The sequence below is a fragment of the Poeciliopsis prolifica genome, unplaced genomic scaffold (genome assembly GCF_027474105.1).
Source record: "Poeciliopsis prolifica strain line A6 unplaced genomic scaffold, Auburn_PproV2 SCAFFOLD048, whole genome shotgun sequence".
Classification (NCBI taxonomy): domain Eukaryota; kingdom Metazoa; phylum Chordata; class Actinopteri; order Cyprinodontiformes; family Poeciliidae; genus Poeciliopsis; species Poeciliopsis prolifica.
The window spans coordinates 2190840-2207882 of NW_026562423.1; the positions used below are offsets into that span (position 1 = coordinate 2190840).

A 17043-nucleotide genomic window follows, 5' to 3' on the forward strand; every position below is an offset into this window, starting at 1 on the left:
CTTTTTCTTTTTATTTTTTCATGTTACCATAATAAGATCGAGGTTCATTGGGGTTCTTTTTAGGAACATACAGCTGAGATTCAGTCAGGCTGGGCAACAAGTCATGAGAATACATATTTTGTTGTCAGATCTGCCTTTGATGCAAAGCTTTAGTTGTTTTTTTCAGTATTATTCTTTTAACGTATCTTGTGGCTCTCAGAATTTTTATCTGATTGCCAAGATGAGGCCCAACAGATTTATCTCGCAAGCCTTTGCTGTGATTCTCCACTTGATACTAAATTGCTTTGGGTTCATCTCAAGTATAATTGACACTGAGACAGAAAAGAAAGGAGAAGAGGTGGTTTAAAAAATTTAAAGGGAAAAGAAGAAGATAAGAGTAGAGGAAAGAACACAGGTGTAGAAGTCTGCTTCTACACCTGCGGAAAGAGAGAAATATAAGACCAGGAAACCACAGCAACAAACATGACGACACAACATCTCTGGACAGTACACTGTACAAGTTAATAGAAGATGGTTTATATACGGGTCATATAAACCAAGCCAGACAGTTTTATTCACCTGTAGCTCTTGTGAAGTACGTCAGCTTGTGGTTTTGGTTTTGGTAACATTTGTTCAGGAGTGTGTGTTGGTCTTCAGTCAGGGAGCCTCCATTCGACCAGCAGAGTCTGGAGGAGCTGCAGAAATTTAAACTGTCAACACTCATGACTTGTTGAAATAAAGTCATGAGTGGCTTCATTCAGTTTGGCACAAGCCAAAAGGAGACAGAGCAAAGATGTAGAAGACGATCCTCTGGGATTAAAAGGAAACAGTTTTGGGGAGGCGAGCTCGCACTGGAGTTAGACATGGTGGTGGCAGCATCATGCTGCAGAGAGGCTTTTCTTTGCCATGTAAGAAGAAACTAAAGTTAGTCTTTAGTTTCTGGAAGAGGAGTAGTGAGCAGCTACAAAAACACCTGGTGATAGAAATCTCGTGGCGTGGACACCGGCAAGTCAAAAACTTGCGTCTGCAGTTGTACTGAATAGGAGTTCTCCAAAGTATTGGGTCATGTTCTGCTTTGTTTGGCTAAAGCGTAGAATCTCAATGAAATACGTTGATGTTTGGAGCTAGCAAAAGGTGAAAATGTTCATGAAAACTCAAGTCCGATTGCTGAGGCTGAAACCAGTGAGCCGTCATATAACAGTAAGTCAAGAACTGGCATCTCTTTAAGTCTGAAAACACGTTGCTTATTTGTCAACTAATTTTTTGAGACCTTTCTTCATATTTGCTACCGCATACAAAATATTCTGACTCATAGCAAATTGGTTTATAGTTGGTGCTCGTCACTTACTGCATTTTTCTAAGTGTGTGCTAGTTTGCGTGTGTGTGTGTGTGTGTGTGTGTGTGTGTGTGTGTGTGTGTGTGTGTGTGTGTGTGTGTGTGTGTGTGTGTGTGTGTGTGTGTGTGTGTGTGTGTTATGGCTGGTCCCTGAAGGCAGCATGCCAGTCAGAGACAGGTCACAGTGCCATGGGAAAGCTCAACTGAGGGTCTTGTTGTTCACTTCAACAGCTATTTCCAGACAGCATGGGGAACTTTATGGAGGATAGGAAATCGAGGTCTTGCTATTGTTAACTTTCCCCTTTTAAGATGTTATCCATCTGTCTCTGCTGCTCTGAGTTGTTACACCAAAATCTCTTCTCCATCCCCACCCTGGAAGACCAGCTCTGGTACGGTGCTGTAATGCCCCCTTGTGGGTTTACAGGGAAGCACGCGTGAGCTTAGAAGCAGTGATTTTGATCGTCGACACAATCATTCCTTTGTTTTTGTATATTTGATCGATCCCGTCTTTTTTTTCCTCCCCTCATTTAGTCGTGTTTTTGTGTTTATGCACATATTTATATATATATCTCTGTCTTCTCTTTCACTCATTTCCTGTCGTTGTCTTTCTTTCTTTCCTTCTTCTGCTCTCTCTCACTCTCCCTACGATGTCCAAGTTTGTGCAGCGGAGACCGCTGTTTGACTCCATCTCCCTGGTCATCCAGGGCTCAATGGAGGGAGAGTTGAGTTTGATGGACAACCTGTCCGGCTCCATCTGCCACTACTACGCGCTGCCCCCCAGGCCCAACAAGCACAGCACCGACAAAAAGGTCAATAACCACCAGAAACGCCGTTGATGGCTCGCTTCCTCCATTTCATACGTTCATTGGCTCTTAATGCGCTGCAGCACAGCAAACAGGGAAGGGATGCCACTAAACCTTTTTGGGGGAGAGAAATTTCTAAGTGAAAAGATGAACAAAATAACCACCTGATTGCTCTGTAAGGCACAGTAATTTTTTAATGATCTGTACATAAAAAGGTTCAAATAAAAGGTCGATGTAGCTGTCGCTCTAACAGTCAGAATTATAGAGGTTCTTCTGAGTTCCACCTAATCGCCAGTAGGAGGCAGTGTACTTTACACAATAACTTCTTTGCGTTACCTCAGTCGCAATGTCTCAAACTGGTCTTCTGTTCTCCGGTTGTATAATAGTATCAACCTTCATTTACCCCTTTCTTACCATTTCTTGTCATATTAAAGATGCTAATGCTAGGAGATGGTGATGTGGGGATGTTTTTTTTTATATACGAGTTTATATAGTTTGGCTACTTTTTTTTTTACAATACACTGGATTCACTGCTTTCACAAAAATCGTCCCCTCTATAGGACCCAGTTCCATTTCCCAGAAAAAGTAAGCAATCCAGTTTTATGTTACACCCATTGCCATTTTTTTGTCCTGCCGTTCCTCCACATCAAATATTTTTCCCCTTCCAGTCAAAGCGTGTTGCCTGCCACGGCGCCCACCGGCATCCGCCTCGGCTATGATCTAATTCCCTCATTTGGTTAAACTCATTCATGCTCGGCAGGTTTGTTATTCGTGGTCCGCTTTGGCAGACTGAGAAACACAAGACTGAGTTTTAGGGCTACTTCTGTCTCCAACGCTCACCGTCACTGTCATTTTATGTGTTTGTCGCTGTGACACTTCTGTGCGTTTTATTTGTTTATTTTGTAGCTGATGACCTGCTTTTCCCCCCGTCAGTCACAGCAAAGCGATAACTTCCACCTCAGGCGCTCCTGAGGCCAGCGCAGAGCTAACTCTTCCAAGTCTGCAGAGAAACGGCTCAATCGCGACGCAGCGTGAATCTGAACAATGCATCAGTGTGCCTGTGTTTTATTATGATTAGTATTACTATTTGTTTTGTTTTTTTTCTCATTCAAGGACAAAAATTGGGACTGTTATGTCAGCGCCGCTGAGTTCCGTCTTCTAAAACGAGTCTTCATGTTGGCCTTCTCTGTTAAATTTCTAATCTAAATCGTTTTTTTTGTTGTTGTTGTTTTTTCCTCATTTTCTGGCCCTGGTTTTTTGTCCCTTGATTGGTTTTCCTTATTAAAATTTCTTTAAAAGAAGCAGGAAGTGTTTAGACACTTCCAGGCTCAAGCCGACCTCTGTAATAATTTTGCATTCTTTGTTTGGCTATGTAAGCATTTAAATATGCACTTTACATCATTGTACTGTTATATCAATCAATCAATCAATCAAATTTTATTTGTATAGCACAATTCAGCAAGGCATTTCAAAGTGCTTTACATCATAAACACAAGAACACAAAGTCATGCAACATATAATAGACAATACATTGTTACATATTACATTTCAAATGAAACTCTAAACAGGTGTGTTTTTAGTTGCGATTTAAAAGAAGTCAGGGTTTTCGCTGTTTTACAGTTTTCTGGAAGTTTGCTCCAAAGTTTTGGTGCATAGATGCTGAAAGCTGCTTCTCCTCTCTTGGTTCTGGTTCTGGGGATGCAGAGCAGACCAGAACCAGAAGACCTGAGAGTCTGGAAGGTTGATACAACAACAGCAGATCTTTGATGTATTGTGGTGCTAAACCGTTCAGTGATTTATAAACTAACAACAGTATATGGCGTCTGGCATTGTCTGTGTTGCATCAATTTAAACCAATTGGCTCCTTTGTACTTTTATTTGACATTACTTGATTCCAGAACACAAGCTAATAATAATGCAAATTTTAAAAATTGAGAGAGAAAAAAACAATCTTTTTGTGTTTGCAAACCCAACTCAAGGGACATTGGAAGAAGAAAAAAAAATGGAGCTTGTTTTGTAGCTGAGATATTTTTGTCAAGGATCCCAAGTGACTTTTCAGAGTCCTCGCAAAGTTTTGCACGATCCGGCAACTTTACTGAGATTGTCTAAAGGTTTTGCGAGAGCTGAGTTTATTTTTATGCAAAATCCAGCAGGTCTGGAAAATACATTTGTTTAGCCAAGATCCCATAGAGGTTTTGCAAGATTCGAGTTCATCTTTGCAAAGTCACACGTATTTTCTTTTTAGAATTGTCTCTTAATATTTTCACAATGTCATTCGGTATTGACAAAAAAGGAGAAAAAATGAAGTCCAACAAAAAGTTAGTGTACTTCCTTGTCGTAATGGTTGTTCCAGCTATCATTAATCTTTTGAGCAGAGCAACTTTAACGTCCAAATAATTGGAAAATATGTAACAATTTAAGTAGATGTAGATCTTTTCTCAGCTTTTACCAATTCCGATTGAAATTGTATTTTTTATTTATTTTTTTTTGCCGTGGCCGTTCACACTTCCATATATATGCGACCTATATGTGAGCTCCGGTGTGAACAGCAAACAATCTCATCACAATAAAGACTTGCACTCCTGCCACTCAAACAGGCTTTCAAAAGGGTCTGTTTTCCTGTGAGCTCCAGGTTTTATCTGTGTGTGTTTCTATATCTGTGTGTGGTTCGGAGTTTGCGCTGTTCTCTCTGCTCACCAGCGGTTGTCTCTTCCTGCCTAGATCCCTCTAGCGGAGATGGAAGCTCTGTCTCTGGCCTCAGAGAAATCCTGGTCCCTAGCTCTGCCTGACGACTCGGCCCCTGGCGATTTTAGCCCCCTCTTTCTAAGCGCTCTGGAATGCAATGTACTGACAGTTCTTCTCTTTCCACCTCTTCCATCGCTCTTCCCCGTGCTGCGTCCTTCAGTAGCTTGTACCGTCTCGTTCCCAGGACCACTTCCACAGCAACTTGTACTCCTACTACACACACCCAAACAATTTGTTGCTGGAATTAGATTATGCCAAAGAGCTTCTTTGCACCTGTAGCCAAATAGCTAATCTACCAAATTTGCCTCCCAGTGCCAAAGGCAATGACAGATCTGTATAGATACCCAACATGGCTGCCACTTAGAAAGTTTAGCTACTAAATGTTTGAACACATGAAAGTTTTCTTGTTCTTGTTTGATACAACTTTCAAATGATGGAATATTAATGTTTAGCCATACACTGGTATGAATGAAAGTGGAAACTTGAAATGGAAAAAATTAAGAGTTTTCATGCTAAAGAGACTCATGCTTTGATTGGAAACTGCTGGTATTTTCAGGTCTTGATTGGAGAAAAGCTCTACGTTTGGACCGCCAAGACACTTTGAATCGCTTGTAATTGCCATGCCTGGCCACTGGGTGGTTCTGTGATTTAAATATGTTATCAAATTGCACATGTGCTTTCATGGCAATTGGACCTGATGAACCAAGTGCTCATGTAGCACAAACATATCAGGAGATGTGTGGAGCCCAAACAAAATCACAAAAATAAATGAACTTGAAAATGTATTTCATATTGTATAATAAGCTTATTGAGAGCTCCTGATGCGCTCGTTATAAAATCATTTGCAAAAATAAATGTAAAACTTCGGCATTGAACAACATCTATAACTGCGGAGCAGTTTCACCAAAGTAGATGAAGGAACAGCTTACTCATTTTTTAAAAGGTTTTGTTGGCTCTAGTGGCCTTTATTTGAAAATAGTTTGACAGGAAACAGGGTAATGAGAGCGGGGGAAGACATGTGGCAAATGTCGGCAGGCCGGGAATTGAACCCGAGACCACCGTCACAAGGACCAGGGCCTCTATATGTGGGTCGTGCTAAAACCCCTGCGCCCCACATCACCCAGTGACAGATTACTCTTCCTATCTCTGGCTCGGCTGTCCCTGGTGAATATAGAAAAATGGAAGCGGGTCCAATTACTGAACCACAGAGCAGTGGTAAACAAGAATCACCCAAAACCCAAGATTAAAATCTATCACAATATAGCAGCAGTGGTGAAAGAAGTAAAATATTAGAGCGTCATGAGTGAGTGAGTGAGTAGTGTAGAGGAGTGCAAGTAGCCTTGAAAGTCCCTGGTGAAACGTCTGCCCAAATTTCTCTTTCTCATTTCACGTTTCCAGTGTGGTGTTCGTATTTTTGTTTCTTCGGTCCAGTCCGGTAGAGTAGTACGCCACCTCACTTACCAGTTTACAGACTTTTCCTTTTTTCCCTCCCTCCTCTGCTCCTTCTCTTGAAATCTCTGCTCTCTCTGTCAGCCTTCGTTTGACTCTGTGCTTTAGATGTGAGTCCACGTCTCTCCTTCACGTCCTCTGTCCGCTGGCGTAGTAGTTTCCCCCTCCGCTCTGAGCTTTCATGTGTTTGTTACTGTGAAGTGTGGTGAAGGGAGGCCTCAGGTAAATATGTTGTGGATGCAAACTGGTTCTGTAGTGTGACCATGCAAGCTGTAATGAGCAAGGTCTTTGTCCAAAAAGAAAAAGATTCAGACAGGGTTCTGTGGTAGCTGTGCTGAAGTCAGCTCTCGTGTTTGGAGTTCACGTGTTCTCTGTGTACGCTGATGATCACCGTCTCTTTGTGTACGATATCTTGCAGCAGTGTTTCTCAATTGCAGTCCTCGGGGGCCACTGCCCTGCTTGACACAGACCTTGATTAAGTGAGTGATTAACAGACTTCTGTAGCACTTGATGACACGCAGAGGAGGTCATACAATTGTTCGAATCGGGTGTTCTGGTCTAGAAACGCATCTAAAGCAGGTCAGTGGTCCCTGAGGACCAGGATCGAGAAACACCACTTTAGAGAAATAACAACTGTAACTGTGTTTAGGAATCTGTGAGAATGCCCGAGTGAAAGAGCAACCTCAGACCCGGTCCAGCCTGGGAGGACCCTAACTCTGTGCTTTGTGTGTACAGCCAGAGGCACCGAAGGACAACCTGCTGAGTGTCAGAAAACCTGCGGTGGGACGCACTCACTCCCTGCCCGACAGCTACATGTTCTTTCCCCTTCAGCCCTTTGGTTCCTCGTCTCCGTCTCCAGCGCAGCTTGTAGCACAGTCACAGGGGCCCCATCACCTAGTGGGCACTCACAGAGCCCAATCAGGTAAAGATGTTATCTTCTCTTTGGGAAATGTCTTCGTGTCATTAAGCGTAACGCAACCTGACGTTTCCTTGGAGAGCCGCGAGTCATTTCCTGTGAGGTAAACGCATCTGCGGTGCAGTAATTACTTTGTTGATTGCTGCTGTGTGTCCAGGCTCCAGAGGCTCGGTGCGCTCTCAGCCAGAGGAGTGCTCCCAGCAGCTGACGGTCCCCACTGACTTCTTCAGACCCATCAGCCCCCACAGCCACTCAGACTCCGAGAGTATTCCTCGACAACCCCCGTCAAGACGCACACATGCACTTAGCCGCACGCTCCGCCGACAGGTGACTATTTAACCCTGCTGTAAAGCCGACGTCATGAAGAGATCATTTTTACCTTATTGTTGATCAGCAGCAGCAAAGTCACAACTTTGGGCTGCTTTTGAGAAAATCATTTTATGTATTGGCTAAAATCAAGATCAGTAGGACGGAACTTTCTAGAAACTTCCTGACTGCTGTATCTCCAGTTTTCACAAGAAATATTATTTATTTCTAAAACAATCTGTTAGTCTGAAGTCATTAGGCTTTAAAAATGTTTTCCTCTGAGCATTCTTTTTGCTTCCCATCTGGGAATCTATTTAAAATAAAATAGTCATTAGTGAAGACCTACAGCACTGTGCAAAAATTCTAAACTATCCCAATTTTTATGTTTATTTTTTTAGCTTTGTAACTTAGAACATTTTGAAGTGATCTGCAGGCTTTCTGGAGGTCTTTAGAAGTTTTTCCGTGACAAGTTTACAGGTAAAACCCCTTGGTGGTTTTTTGTCAGACTCCTTTCGCGAGTAAATATTACAGAATCTTGCCTTCCCATTGAAATTGGGTCTTTCTTTGGGTTTAGCCATTATGTGTCAGTGCAACGCTGGCTTGTTTGTTGGTCTTGGTGGACTCTTTCTCCCTAAAAAGTCCAGAGGTCAAAATTATTTGGGTACTCAAACAATTATTCAAGAAACGTTATAAAAAAAGTTCAGGTACCCGACTGCGAAATTCTAAAACAATGCCAACACAAATAAGCAAGACAGCAATTAATAAAAGTATATTTTTGATCCATTCCTGTTTTTGATCCATTCCTGTTCCAGCACACAATAAATGTCTCATTATAAAATTTTGGGAGAACTTGATGACATCCTTCAGAGGTCATTTGATTCAGGGACAAACCTAAATGTTGCAGTCCGGTGGTTCTCAATGACTGGAGTTGGATATCTATTTTCGAAAAACACATTCAATGAATCCATGTGTGAGGAAATGAAGGAGATCTCATGGAACATTCTGCCCTCTTTTATTTTTTTAAGCAGTAGTATTGCTTTTTGTAAAACACGCTGTGCCAAATAATGAAACATAACCGAACAAAGCTTCGAGGCAGATAGATTTTCCCTGAGGAATTTTAAAAAATTGAGGCATTTGAATTATTCGAGGAATCGTAACAGCCCTGTTATGAAGGTATAGATGGTGTCGATCAGCTAGAATTAAATTTTTAATGCTCCGAGAGCGCTTCCATGACGTTAAATAATTGATAGCGAAGTTAATGAGATGGCAAATGATAAGTTGTAAGCAGTTTCACCTCAGAAGTGGGTAACAATGACGATGTCCATGCTTGCTTAAAATATGACTATATGAGCTGAATTATTTAATTTAGGGACAAATACAAGGAAAACTGGATTGTCTGGTGATCAAATCCTGTTCGCTTTGTGTCAGTGACGTTGGCTCATCAGAGCAAAAGGTAGAGCAAAGCCACTAAGACACTCCACAATTATTGGTTAAAATGGTCAACATATCTGAACATTGAGTGCAGAGCATTTGCACAATCTAAATACATTAAATCATTCAAACCTAAAATAAAAACTCTTCAAATATTTCTAGTACAGTAAATGCAGACATCCTCTGTTCTTGGTGACCGTTGAATGATGGTCAGTAGTTGAATCCTCTGGCTTTTCTTCAAGATGTGTCCATTGTAGGTTGTTTTATCACAAAGGATGTGAAGGACTTATTTACTGCTCTGAGTTATTGCACAGTGCTGTCGATTCTCACTTTCTCTCCAAAGTAATAAAACATCTACGTGAGTTTCTGAGTTCCACATCCTGCCGAGGCCTTAAACAACAAGTTACATTTACAGATCTCACCTTTACGTTTATGTTTGAAACTTTATTCTTCTCGCAATTCCTTCCCTTAAAGTGGCACTAAATATCCACCATGGAATTTAACGCTCTCCTTGCACGTTCTGAACTACTCCACTGTCTTCCCTCTTTCTTTTCTTTTCCGCTCTTCATGACTTTCCTGTTATTTTTAAAACCGACCCGCTCCCCCCCATTGATTGTATCTGTTAACTTTTGATCTCAGCTCAGCTGGGCCCACAAACCGCCCGACCCTGAGCTCCTGCTCAAACACAGATACTCCTGTTTCTGAAACGGCGGCAGACGAGCCGGCATCGTTTCCACACCAGGCCTTTTCAGAAACACGGGACGATACGGACGCACATGTGTAGACTCACCCCCATTTTGTTTATTTACCCTCTCCTCATCTTTCATTCACCCAGATATTGTTTTTTATACTTATCCTCAAACCACAGAGCATCTATAACTCTAAGCAAACCTCTGTTGGAAATGAATGACCGGAGAAAAGTCGCATTTATTTACTGGATATCAAGTGGAGTGATTGAATGTAATAAGGCACAGGTGTAATGTGGCTAAAACAGAAATTCACCCATAATGCAGTGCACTTTTTATATTTTAGATAATTCAACTCAGGGGATTCTACTAAAGCAGCAAGAGCTGTCCATATGCATTTGGCCATTTTGTACTCCATTACATTAGAGCACCAGAGAATTTTTTTAAATCCCAAGATTAGTGCTTTAATAGTAAAAAAAAAAAAAAAAAAAAAAAAAAAAAAGGATCCAAGTTACAGGGTGATTAAGGTAGTACAGTCCCACGGTGCACTTCTATAATTTGTGACTAGGCGTTGCATTGTTGCGGCTGTAACACGTTTCTCTGACCACTAGGTGTCTCTGTGGCCTCACTGTTCAAGGCTTTCATGCAGGGAAAGGCTTCTTAAAATGCTCAGCCCTGAAATGAAATGCATGCCTCGCTCCCGCTCACTCATCATTGCCACGGTGATGAACACGAGTCATCGCTGACCTGAGATCAGTCCGGGTTTAGGAGCTGTCCCTGCTAACCCTTCCTGCCCTGCAGAGGTTCACGTTTACTCTCTTGTCTATTGGCCTCAGACCCTGTGTGTGGCTCTACACAGAGGTGACAATGGGAAAAAAAAACAGATCCCACTTTATTGACTTCAACAACTCACAGTTTACAGGGTTTTGTGTCAATGGGCAAAGGCTGTGGAGCGTCAATTGGTCTGGCTCAGTGCTCAGTGTCTCTGCCAGCAGGAAGCACACACACTACTGAGAACTTTCCAGTTACGTTTTAGATTGAATATATATGAGAAGAAAACAGATTATCTCAAGCAGTGGTGTAAAAGTCGGTCCTCGAGGGCCGGCATCCTGCATGTTTTAGTTTTCTCCCTGGTTTAACGCACCTGGAGCCAAAGGTTGTTGTCCGCAGCAGGGAGAGAACTAAAACATGCAGGATACCGGCCCTCAAGGGCCCACATTGGGCACCACTGATCTAAAGGAACCAGCATGGTCGGAACAAAGTTGAACTGTTAGTGCGTGGTCACGTGTTTTTGAGGCATTCAAGGTCCACAAGACACCAAAGTGAAACGCCTCCCACTGCAGTACCCTTTCATGGTGTTTAGACATATTTGTGGTTGACAACAATACAGTAAACACAGCAATCATAGGAGAGTGGAACGACCATTACAAGATCACAAGTTCGGAGGAGGAGAAAATAATGATGGACGAGATGCAACATCTTTTTCCAATCGTCATTTCATTTTCAAGGCGTGGGTGGGATATTCGGTCGCTCCATCAGACCAGAACTGAGCAGGGACAGTTTAATGTCACTCCAACAGTACGTACTTCCTCACACTTTTGGACAATTGTCCCTCAAAGCTATTGTTTCTGCTCTGTGGCTGAAAAACCAGCTTCTTGAGGCTAGGTAGTTGTTGATAAACAAATTTGGGAATAAAATTCTGATCAGTTACACAATAGTTTCACATTGAGAGGGAAGCGAAAAGTCTTGTGACGAAAAGGAGCATAGAACAAAATTATTTTCATCACGCAACCGTGACTTTAAGAACCGATTTCAATAGTTCAACTCGACCATGCAGAGTCCTTAACCCTATCTGCTGCAAATGAGCAGAGGTTGAGAAAAAGTTCACAATAGTCTGAAGTCTCATTGATTGTTTGATATCCACAAAAAAAAGTTTTAGCTCCATGTTTGGCCCCTAACAATCAGCAAAGTTTGGCTGGTAAGACAGACATCTCTGCCTAGTATCTCAGGAGTCCTCCAGGGAACTCGTCAGAATCTGACCAGGTCGAGTTCAACAGACTGAGCTCGGCGATGGCATCTACTTCTGTCAGACGTTGTTTACCCAGTGTACTTCTGACAATCTGGACTAATGAAACAGAGCAACACAGAGCAGAGCCTCTGGGCTTTCGGGTTATGATTCACAACAGGATGTTGCAAATGAATTGCATAGGGAGTTGTGTGAGAACACGCTGGCCAGTCGGTGAGCTTTGACCCAGACTGCTGCTTCTCATCTTCATCACCTCACACTAACTGCTCTCCTCCCCCCCTCCCTTTCACCCTTGATCTACTCCTTCCCCACCTCTCCCTAACCCCTCCATTGGACATTTACCCCCATTTTTTTCTTGAATACTCCACTCCCCCTCCCTTCCGTGCCCCGTTTTCCAGGTTGCAGTGTCCACTGATTCTCAGGAGGCCCTCTGTTCAGATGAACGGGAGAGCAGTGAAGGACTTCTGAACGCGGCAGCTTTGGGTCTACCTCCATCCGCCTCTCCCTCCCATCAGCATCATCATCCCCATCTACACCCAGCGCTCTGCCTGGTACTTGCCACACCGGGTGCCTCCCCTAAACCCAGCAGCGTACACACCCAGCAACATGACCAGCACTGCCTCGCCTCCGACTCTTCATCTACACCTCATCCTCCTCCTCCCTTACCTGCCAGGCCCCAACAACAGCAACAAGAGGAGGTGGAGGCGGCGTCGGAGGATCGGGAAGTTTCTCTCATCATTTGCGGAGGACTGGTGGGAAGCGACAGGGATGCTGTGGAGGACACGGTGTGCCAGGAGAGTCAGAGTCCCTGCCCGAGGCAGCTCAAGAGGTTCCACAGCGTCGACACGCAGGAGCGTAGCACCCTCCTGCCCCGCCCGCGCCCTTACTCCTGGCTGGACGACCCGCGGCGCCACTCCGTAGAAGTGTACCCGGCGGAGGAGCCTTGCTCACAGCGCAGTGCCACCTCCACGTCTTCGGGGTTTGTGTCCCGGTCAGACAGCCTGCAGATTCCCACCCAGGCCCCACTGCCGTCCCCCCGGCGCAAGAAGAAGATGAGCCCACCCTGTATATCCGTCGACCCGCCCGATGAACTCGAACCCCAGCCTGGCCTCTACCCGAGCCTCAGTGGCATGGGGTTGGCGGGATTAGGAATGCCCCCTCCTCTGCCCAGCAGGGACACGTGTCTGAGGAGGAGAGCGCCATCTAGCGACTCCAAGGACTCGTTCGACCTGGGAGTCGGAGAGGGCTTGGGGCAAGATGGAGGCTCACCGAATCCCACTCCCAGCTCCAAGCTATTGACTCTTCCCAGCTTCTCTTTCGAGAAGACAAGCTCCGAGCACTGAACATCAACTCTCCCATCACACACAAGAGCATATAAACACACACACACACTTGGATGAACCCTCTGCATACACACACACAAATACATGATGCACTCTGTGTATCTGTGATGGTGATAGCTCTAGTAATAATGCTGTAGAAAGTAATAATGGTAAAACTACAACAAACAGTGAAACCATTCTTCATGAGGAGTGCGGTACTGTGGTAGTGTGACCATCCCTCGTCTTTGTATTGTTACTGCCAAAACAGCCGGAGAACGAGGGACCACCAGAGACGACAAAACGAGACTGTTTCTCTTCTGCGACACCTTGCAGCTTGACCCCTGAACCTCTGGAGCAACATCAGCATCTGGGATTTGGCACACCCCCCCCCTGTGGCCGCTGCCAGAACTGCCTGGTGTTGCACAGGGTGGATCTGGTCGGTGGAGATACAAAGCAATATGAACGTTTTAGAGACACTATTTTCTTAAATTATTGGGCCATCGTGTTTGTACAGGATGTTGTTGGGTTTTTTTTTTGTTTGTTTGTTTTTTTACGTTTTCACATCTTATTTGTTTTTTTGTTTTTTGTCAATTATGCTTTGTCTTTCTTTTTCACTGTAGGATATTTCTAGCTTCCTTGGCTTACCGAGGAAAGTGAGCGTTTTTCAAAGTGCTGAAAACCATGTATTTGTAGGAATAATATATAAATATATATATAAAAAGAAACCATTAAACTGAGCTTGGATTTTTAAGCACACACATCAGACCTTGGTGGTTTTTGATTGTTTGGAGGAAGAAGGTCGGTACGCTTGACGAGGTTTGTATTGATTTGCTCGCTCTCTTTTATGTTTCACAGAGCCCAGATCCTCCTTTACAGGATGTGAACGCTGAATGAAGAGCAATTTAAAAAGCACAGCTATTTCAAATTGATCTCATGGTTGGGTTTTTTTTTCCCTTGACTTTTAAATTGAACCACTTTCAACGCAAACAAAACCAGAAACTAGCCATGGAAATCATCCAAATTTAAATTTTACTGCACTTATGCACAGACACAGCATTGATATAAGCACCAAATGTTTACTACAGCTAAGGTCAAAATTATTCAAACCTCAGGCAGAATAGTAATCAGGTTACTTTTGGATGATGGAGAACGAAAAGCTAAAGCAGATTAACTTTGTATGGGAGGAATAACTTTTTTCTCACAGCATTATAGACGAACATTTAAGCAAAATTCAGATTGTTAATAATGAATATTAATGAACTCAACTAAGCAAACGTGAAGCCGTGCCATGTTTTCCACTTCGCACAAATATTTGATCCACTGACGTCTTCAGTAAATTAAAAATACCACGTTTTCCGAGCAGACTGAGAAAGATCAAAGCTGTATTTTTGTGTGTGTTTTTTTTCTGTATTAATGAGACACTGTAGAGCTGCAGCGAAAGTTTATGTTGTTTTTTTTTTTTAGATCCGGAAGCTTCGCCGGAGCCAGCATGCACCTCTGCAGAGCTTCCAATACACCTTTAGGCTGTTTGTGTTTTTCTCCAGCAGGTTCCTTCTGGTTGTGAGAGCAGGGGAAGCCGACTTCAAAGGACCGGAGTCACTTTTCTTCGTCCTCCCTGTTGGAGAATATGACGGTAATAGTTTTTTGTCAGCAGCAGATCTCCTGGACGTGGCTCAACACCTCCATCGTGTGATGCAAAAAAGAAAAAAAGTCTCTATTGCGGTTTTGTGAGATAAACTAATCACAATACATTTACACCTCATCCTAACAGCAAAATTTTCATCAAATCTTTTTCTACACATGCTTTCATAAAGCAAATCTGTCTTTTTTTAAATATCAAATTACGCATTTATTTGGTCAATGGAAACGCAGCTGACCGCCACTGATTTACAAAACCTATAAAACGTATTCATCTCTGCAGATCTTTCCTACATTGTGTGCTTTTGTGGGATGATGTAGCACTTTTTGACAAGAATTTAAATAACACTCTTAAAATGTCAACACAAACCATATCTTACCAGGTAATGTCAGATACTTCTAAAGATGGAAACAGACGCCTATTGTGGTTCCTAATTCAACAGAGCTTCAGCTTAGTGATGTCAGCAAAGTCACAGGTGATAAACTGAGAGCACTTTACTTAGCTTATTTCTGAAATGCCACCATTTTACCATTACAAATGTGTGCGCTCGCGTCAGGTTGCATAATGAATAAAAAGCATTCGCCAAATTCTGGCAGCTGTTTGTCGTCGCTTGTCCAAACAGTCGAGTGATTGAACCCACAGTTGGTGGTTTGAGCTCGAGAACCGGCTTCCAGGCCTAATGCCCAGATCCATCCTGTTTGTCTCTCGCAGCAGCGTGCCTTTTCAAAGCCAGATAATCACTTGTATTAAACTCATTTAGCTGCAATTGATTTTGTCACCCCTTTCTAAACGGAAATGGGGATGTTGCATTCGAGCACCAGGACAAAAGCTGATGATTTACAAATTGTTAAAATGCCAGATTCTAGTGATAATTGTGGAAAGATAAAATGTTTGTTACAGAAAGAAAAAAGGGGTAAAAATGTTATTTTTCTGTCATTTGACCTTCTGTGTGCAGCTGTGTTTAACATCTGTTTCCAGATTAAAAGTGTGAGCACTGACAGCAGGAAGCGCATGTGTCTCTTTGAGGTTGCGTTCCCACCAGCCCAGTTTAAGTCCGTTTAAAGTGAAGGAAATTCTGATTCGTTTGTGGAGTTGCAAATGTGCAATCAAACTCTGATGCGGATCAAAAAACAAGCGGACTATAGAATAGGGTGTTCTGGGTAAATACAACCAAAACAAAATGTGTATCTAGTGCTTGATGGAGAAATGCCTCGTGATCTTTTGACAAAGTCAAACAAAGAAATCCTACAACCGTTAAAATCTGACGCCATTCTGTTTTTGTTTAAATTTTGGGGAGAAGGTCGTTGCGTTCAGGTCTTCAGAGGTTTTTGTGTCGTTTCCTTCAGGACTTCAAAAGGGTTTGGCTTGCTTCACACAGATAAGTGTGAAAGCAAACCGGACCAGCTGACCAGTAATAAATGTTCCGGTTTTGAACAGTCTACCGGACGATCAGGTGTCAAAAACACTCGGTGTCCAAGGAATCCTGTTTCCAAGACTATGTTCACATAGCAGGCAAATGTGACCCAAATCCACTTCTATGGTGATACAGCACAGTGGTCTGAACGGTCCAACTGCCATCTATTGATCTTGTGACAATACTGTTGGCTCCCATAGCTGAATATACTTTGAAATCCATCCACATGTGGCTCCATCCACTATTACTTCTGTAAATGGTGGGTTCATGTGTGACATAAAAGTTCTCCTTCTGCGCATGAGGATCATAAATAGTTCACATAGAAATCTGATTGCAGTCACAACGTTCAATAGTGTGAACGGACTCACAAAAAAAAAGAACATTCTCAGAAAAATTGTTAGCTAGCATGAAGATCTGTGGTGAGAACGTAGCCTATTGGAGCTACTGCAGCTACTAAACCAAGCTGCAGACCAACAACACGTTCTGTTTGTTTCTTTGTGTCTGTGAACGATGTTTGAATAAGATGCTGAACATCAGAGCTGGTGATGACTCAACGCACCTACGCTGACTCTTTTCCATTATCTACGCCACTAAGAAAGGCCTGGTGTGTCAAATCCCAACCACGGAGCGACGAGGCTCGTTTTTCTTCTACATCGTAAGGCCAGCTGTGCTTGCTGTTCACGGCAGAACGATCCACAAATAGAAGACAGTGAGTGATCTTAAAAACAGGCGCTGACCTCAAAGACCGTCGTAAGCCGATTGAACATATTCAAAGGTAGCTGAGTACAGAACGCTGTGCTCAGCTACAGCATTAAGTTTTCTTGGGAATCGCTTGGAAAGCGTGACAAGCAGTTTGGGTGTTGAATAGACCCGTCAATTCCTGAAATCAGTATTTTTCAAGAACCATTAGGTAATACTTATAAAACGTTTGAGTTTAGAAATAGTCTGCCACTTTATATCTCATGGTTTCCACCAAAAGGTCGTAACCCATT

At 43.0% G+C, this 17043-nt stretch overlaps 1 protein-coding gene across 17 annotated transcripts in view; it reads left to right on the plus strand.

Moving 5' to 3' along the window:
• cacna1g (calcium channel, voltage-dependent, T type, alpha 1G subunit) overlaps positions 1-13761 on the plus strand; it is a 237074-nt gene extending 223313 nt beyond the window's left edge. For 12 of the 17 annotated variants that reach the window (XM_055057661.1, XM_055057662.1, XM_055057656.1 and 9 more), the window contains 5 exons: positions 1971-2123; positions 4839-4961; positions 7047-7233; positions 7385-7554; positions 12075-13761. In XM_055057661.1, coding sequence (XP_054913636.1) covers positions 1971-2123; positions 4839-4961; positions 7047-7233; positions 7385-7554; positions 12075-13019 — 1578 coding nt within the window. In that variant the 3' untranslated portion in view covers positions 13020-13761. Of the gene's footprint in view, positions 1-1970; positions 2124-4838; positions 4962-7046; positions 7234-7384; positions 7555-9603; positions 10153-12074 lie in introns of those variants that run through there. The other 5 variants (XM_055057671.1, XM_055057672.1, XM_055057668.1 and 2 more) reach the window with 5 other exon arrangements.
• The last annotated feature ends 3282 nt before the right edge of the window (positions 13762-17043 follow it).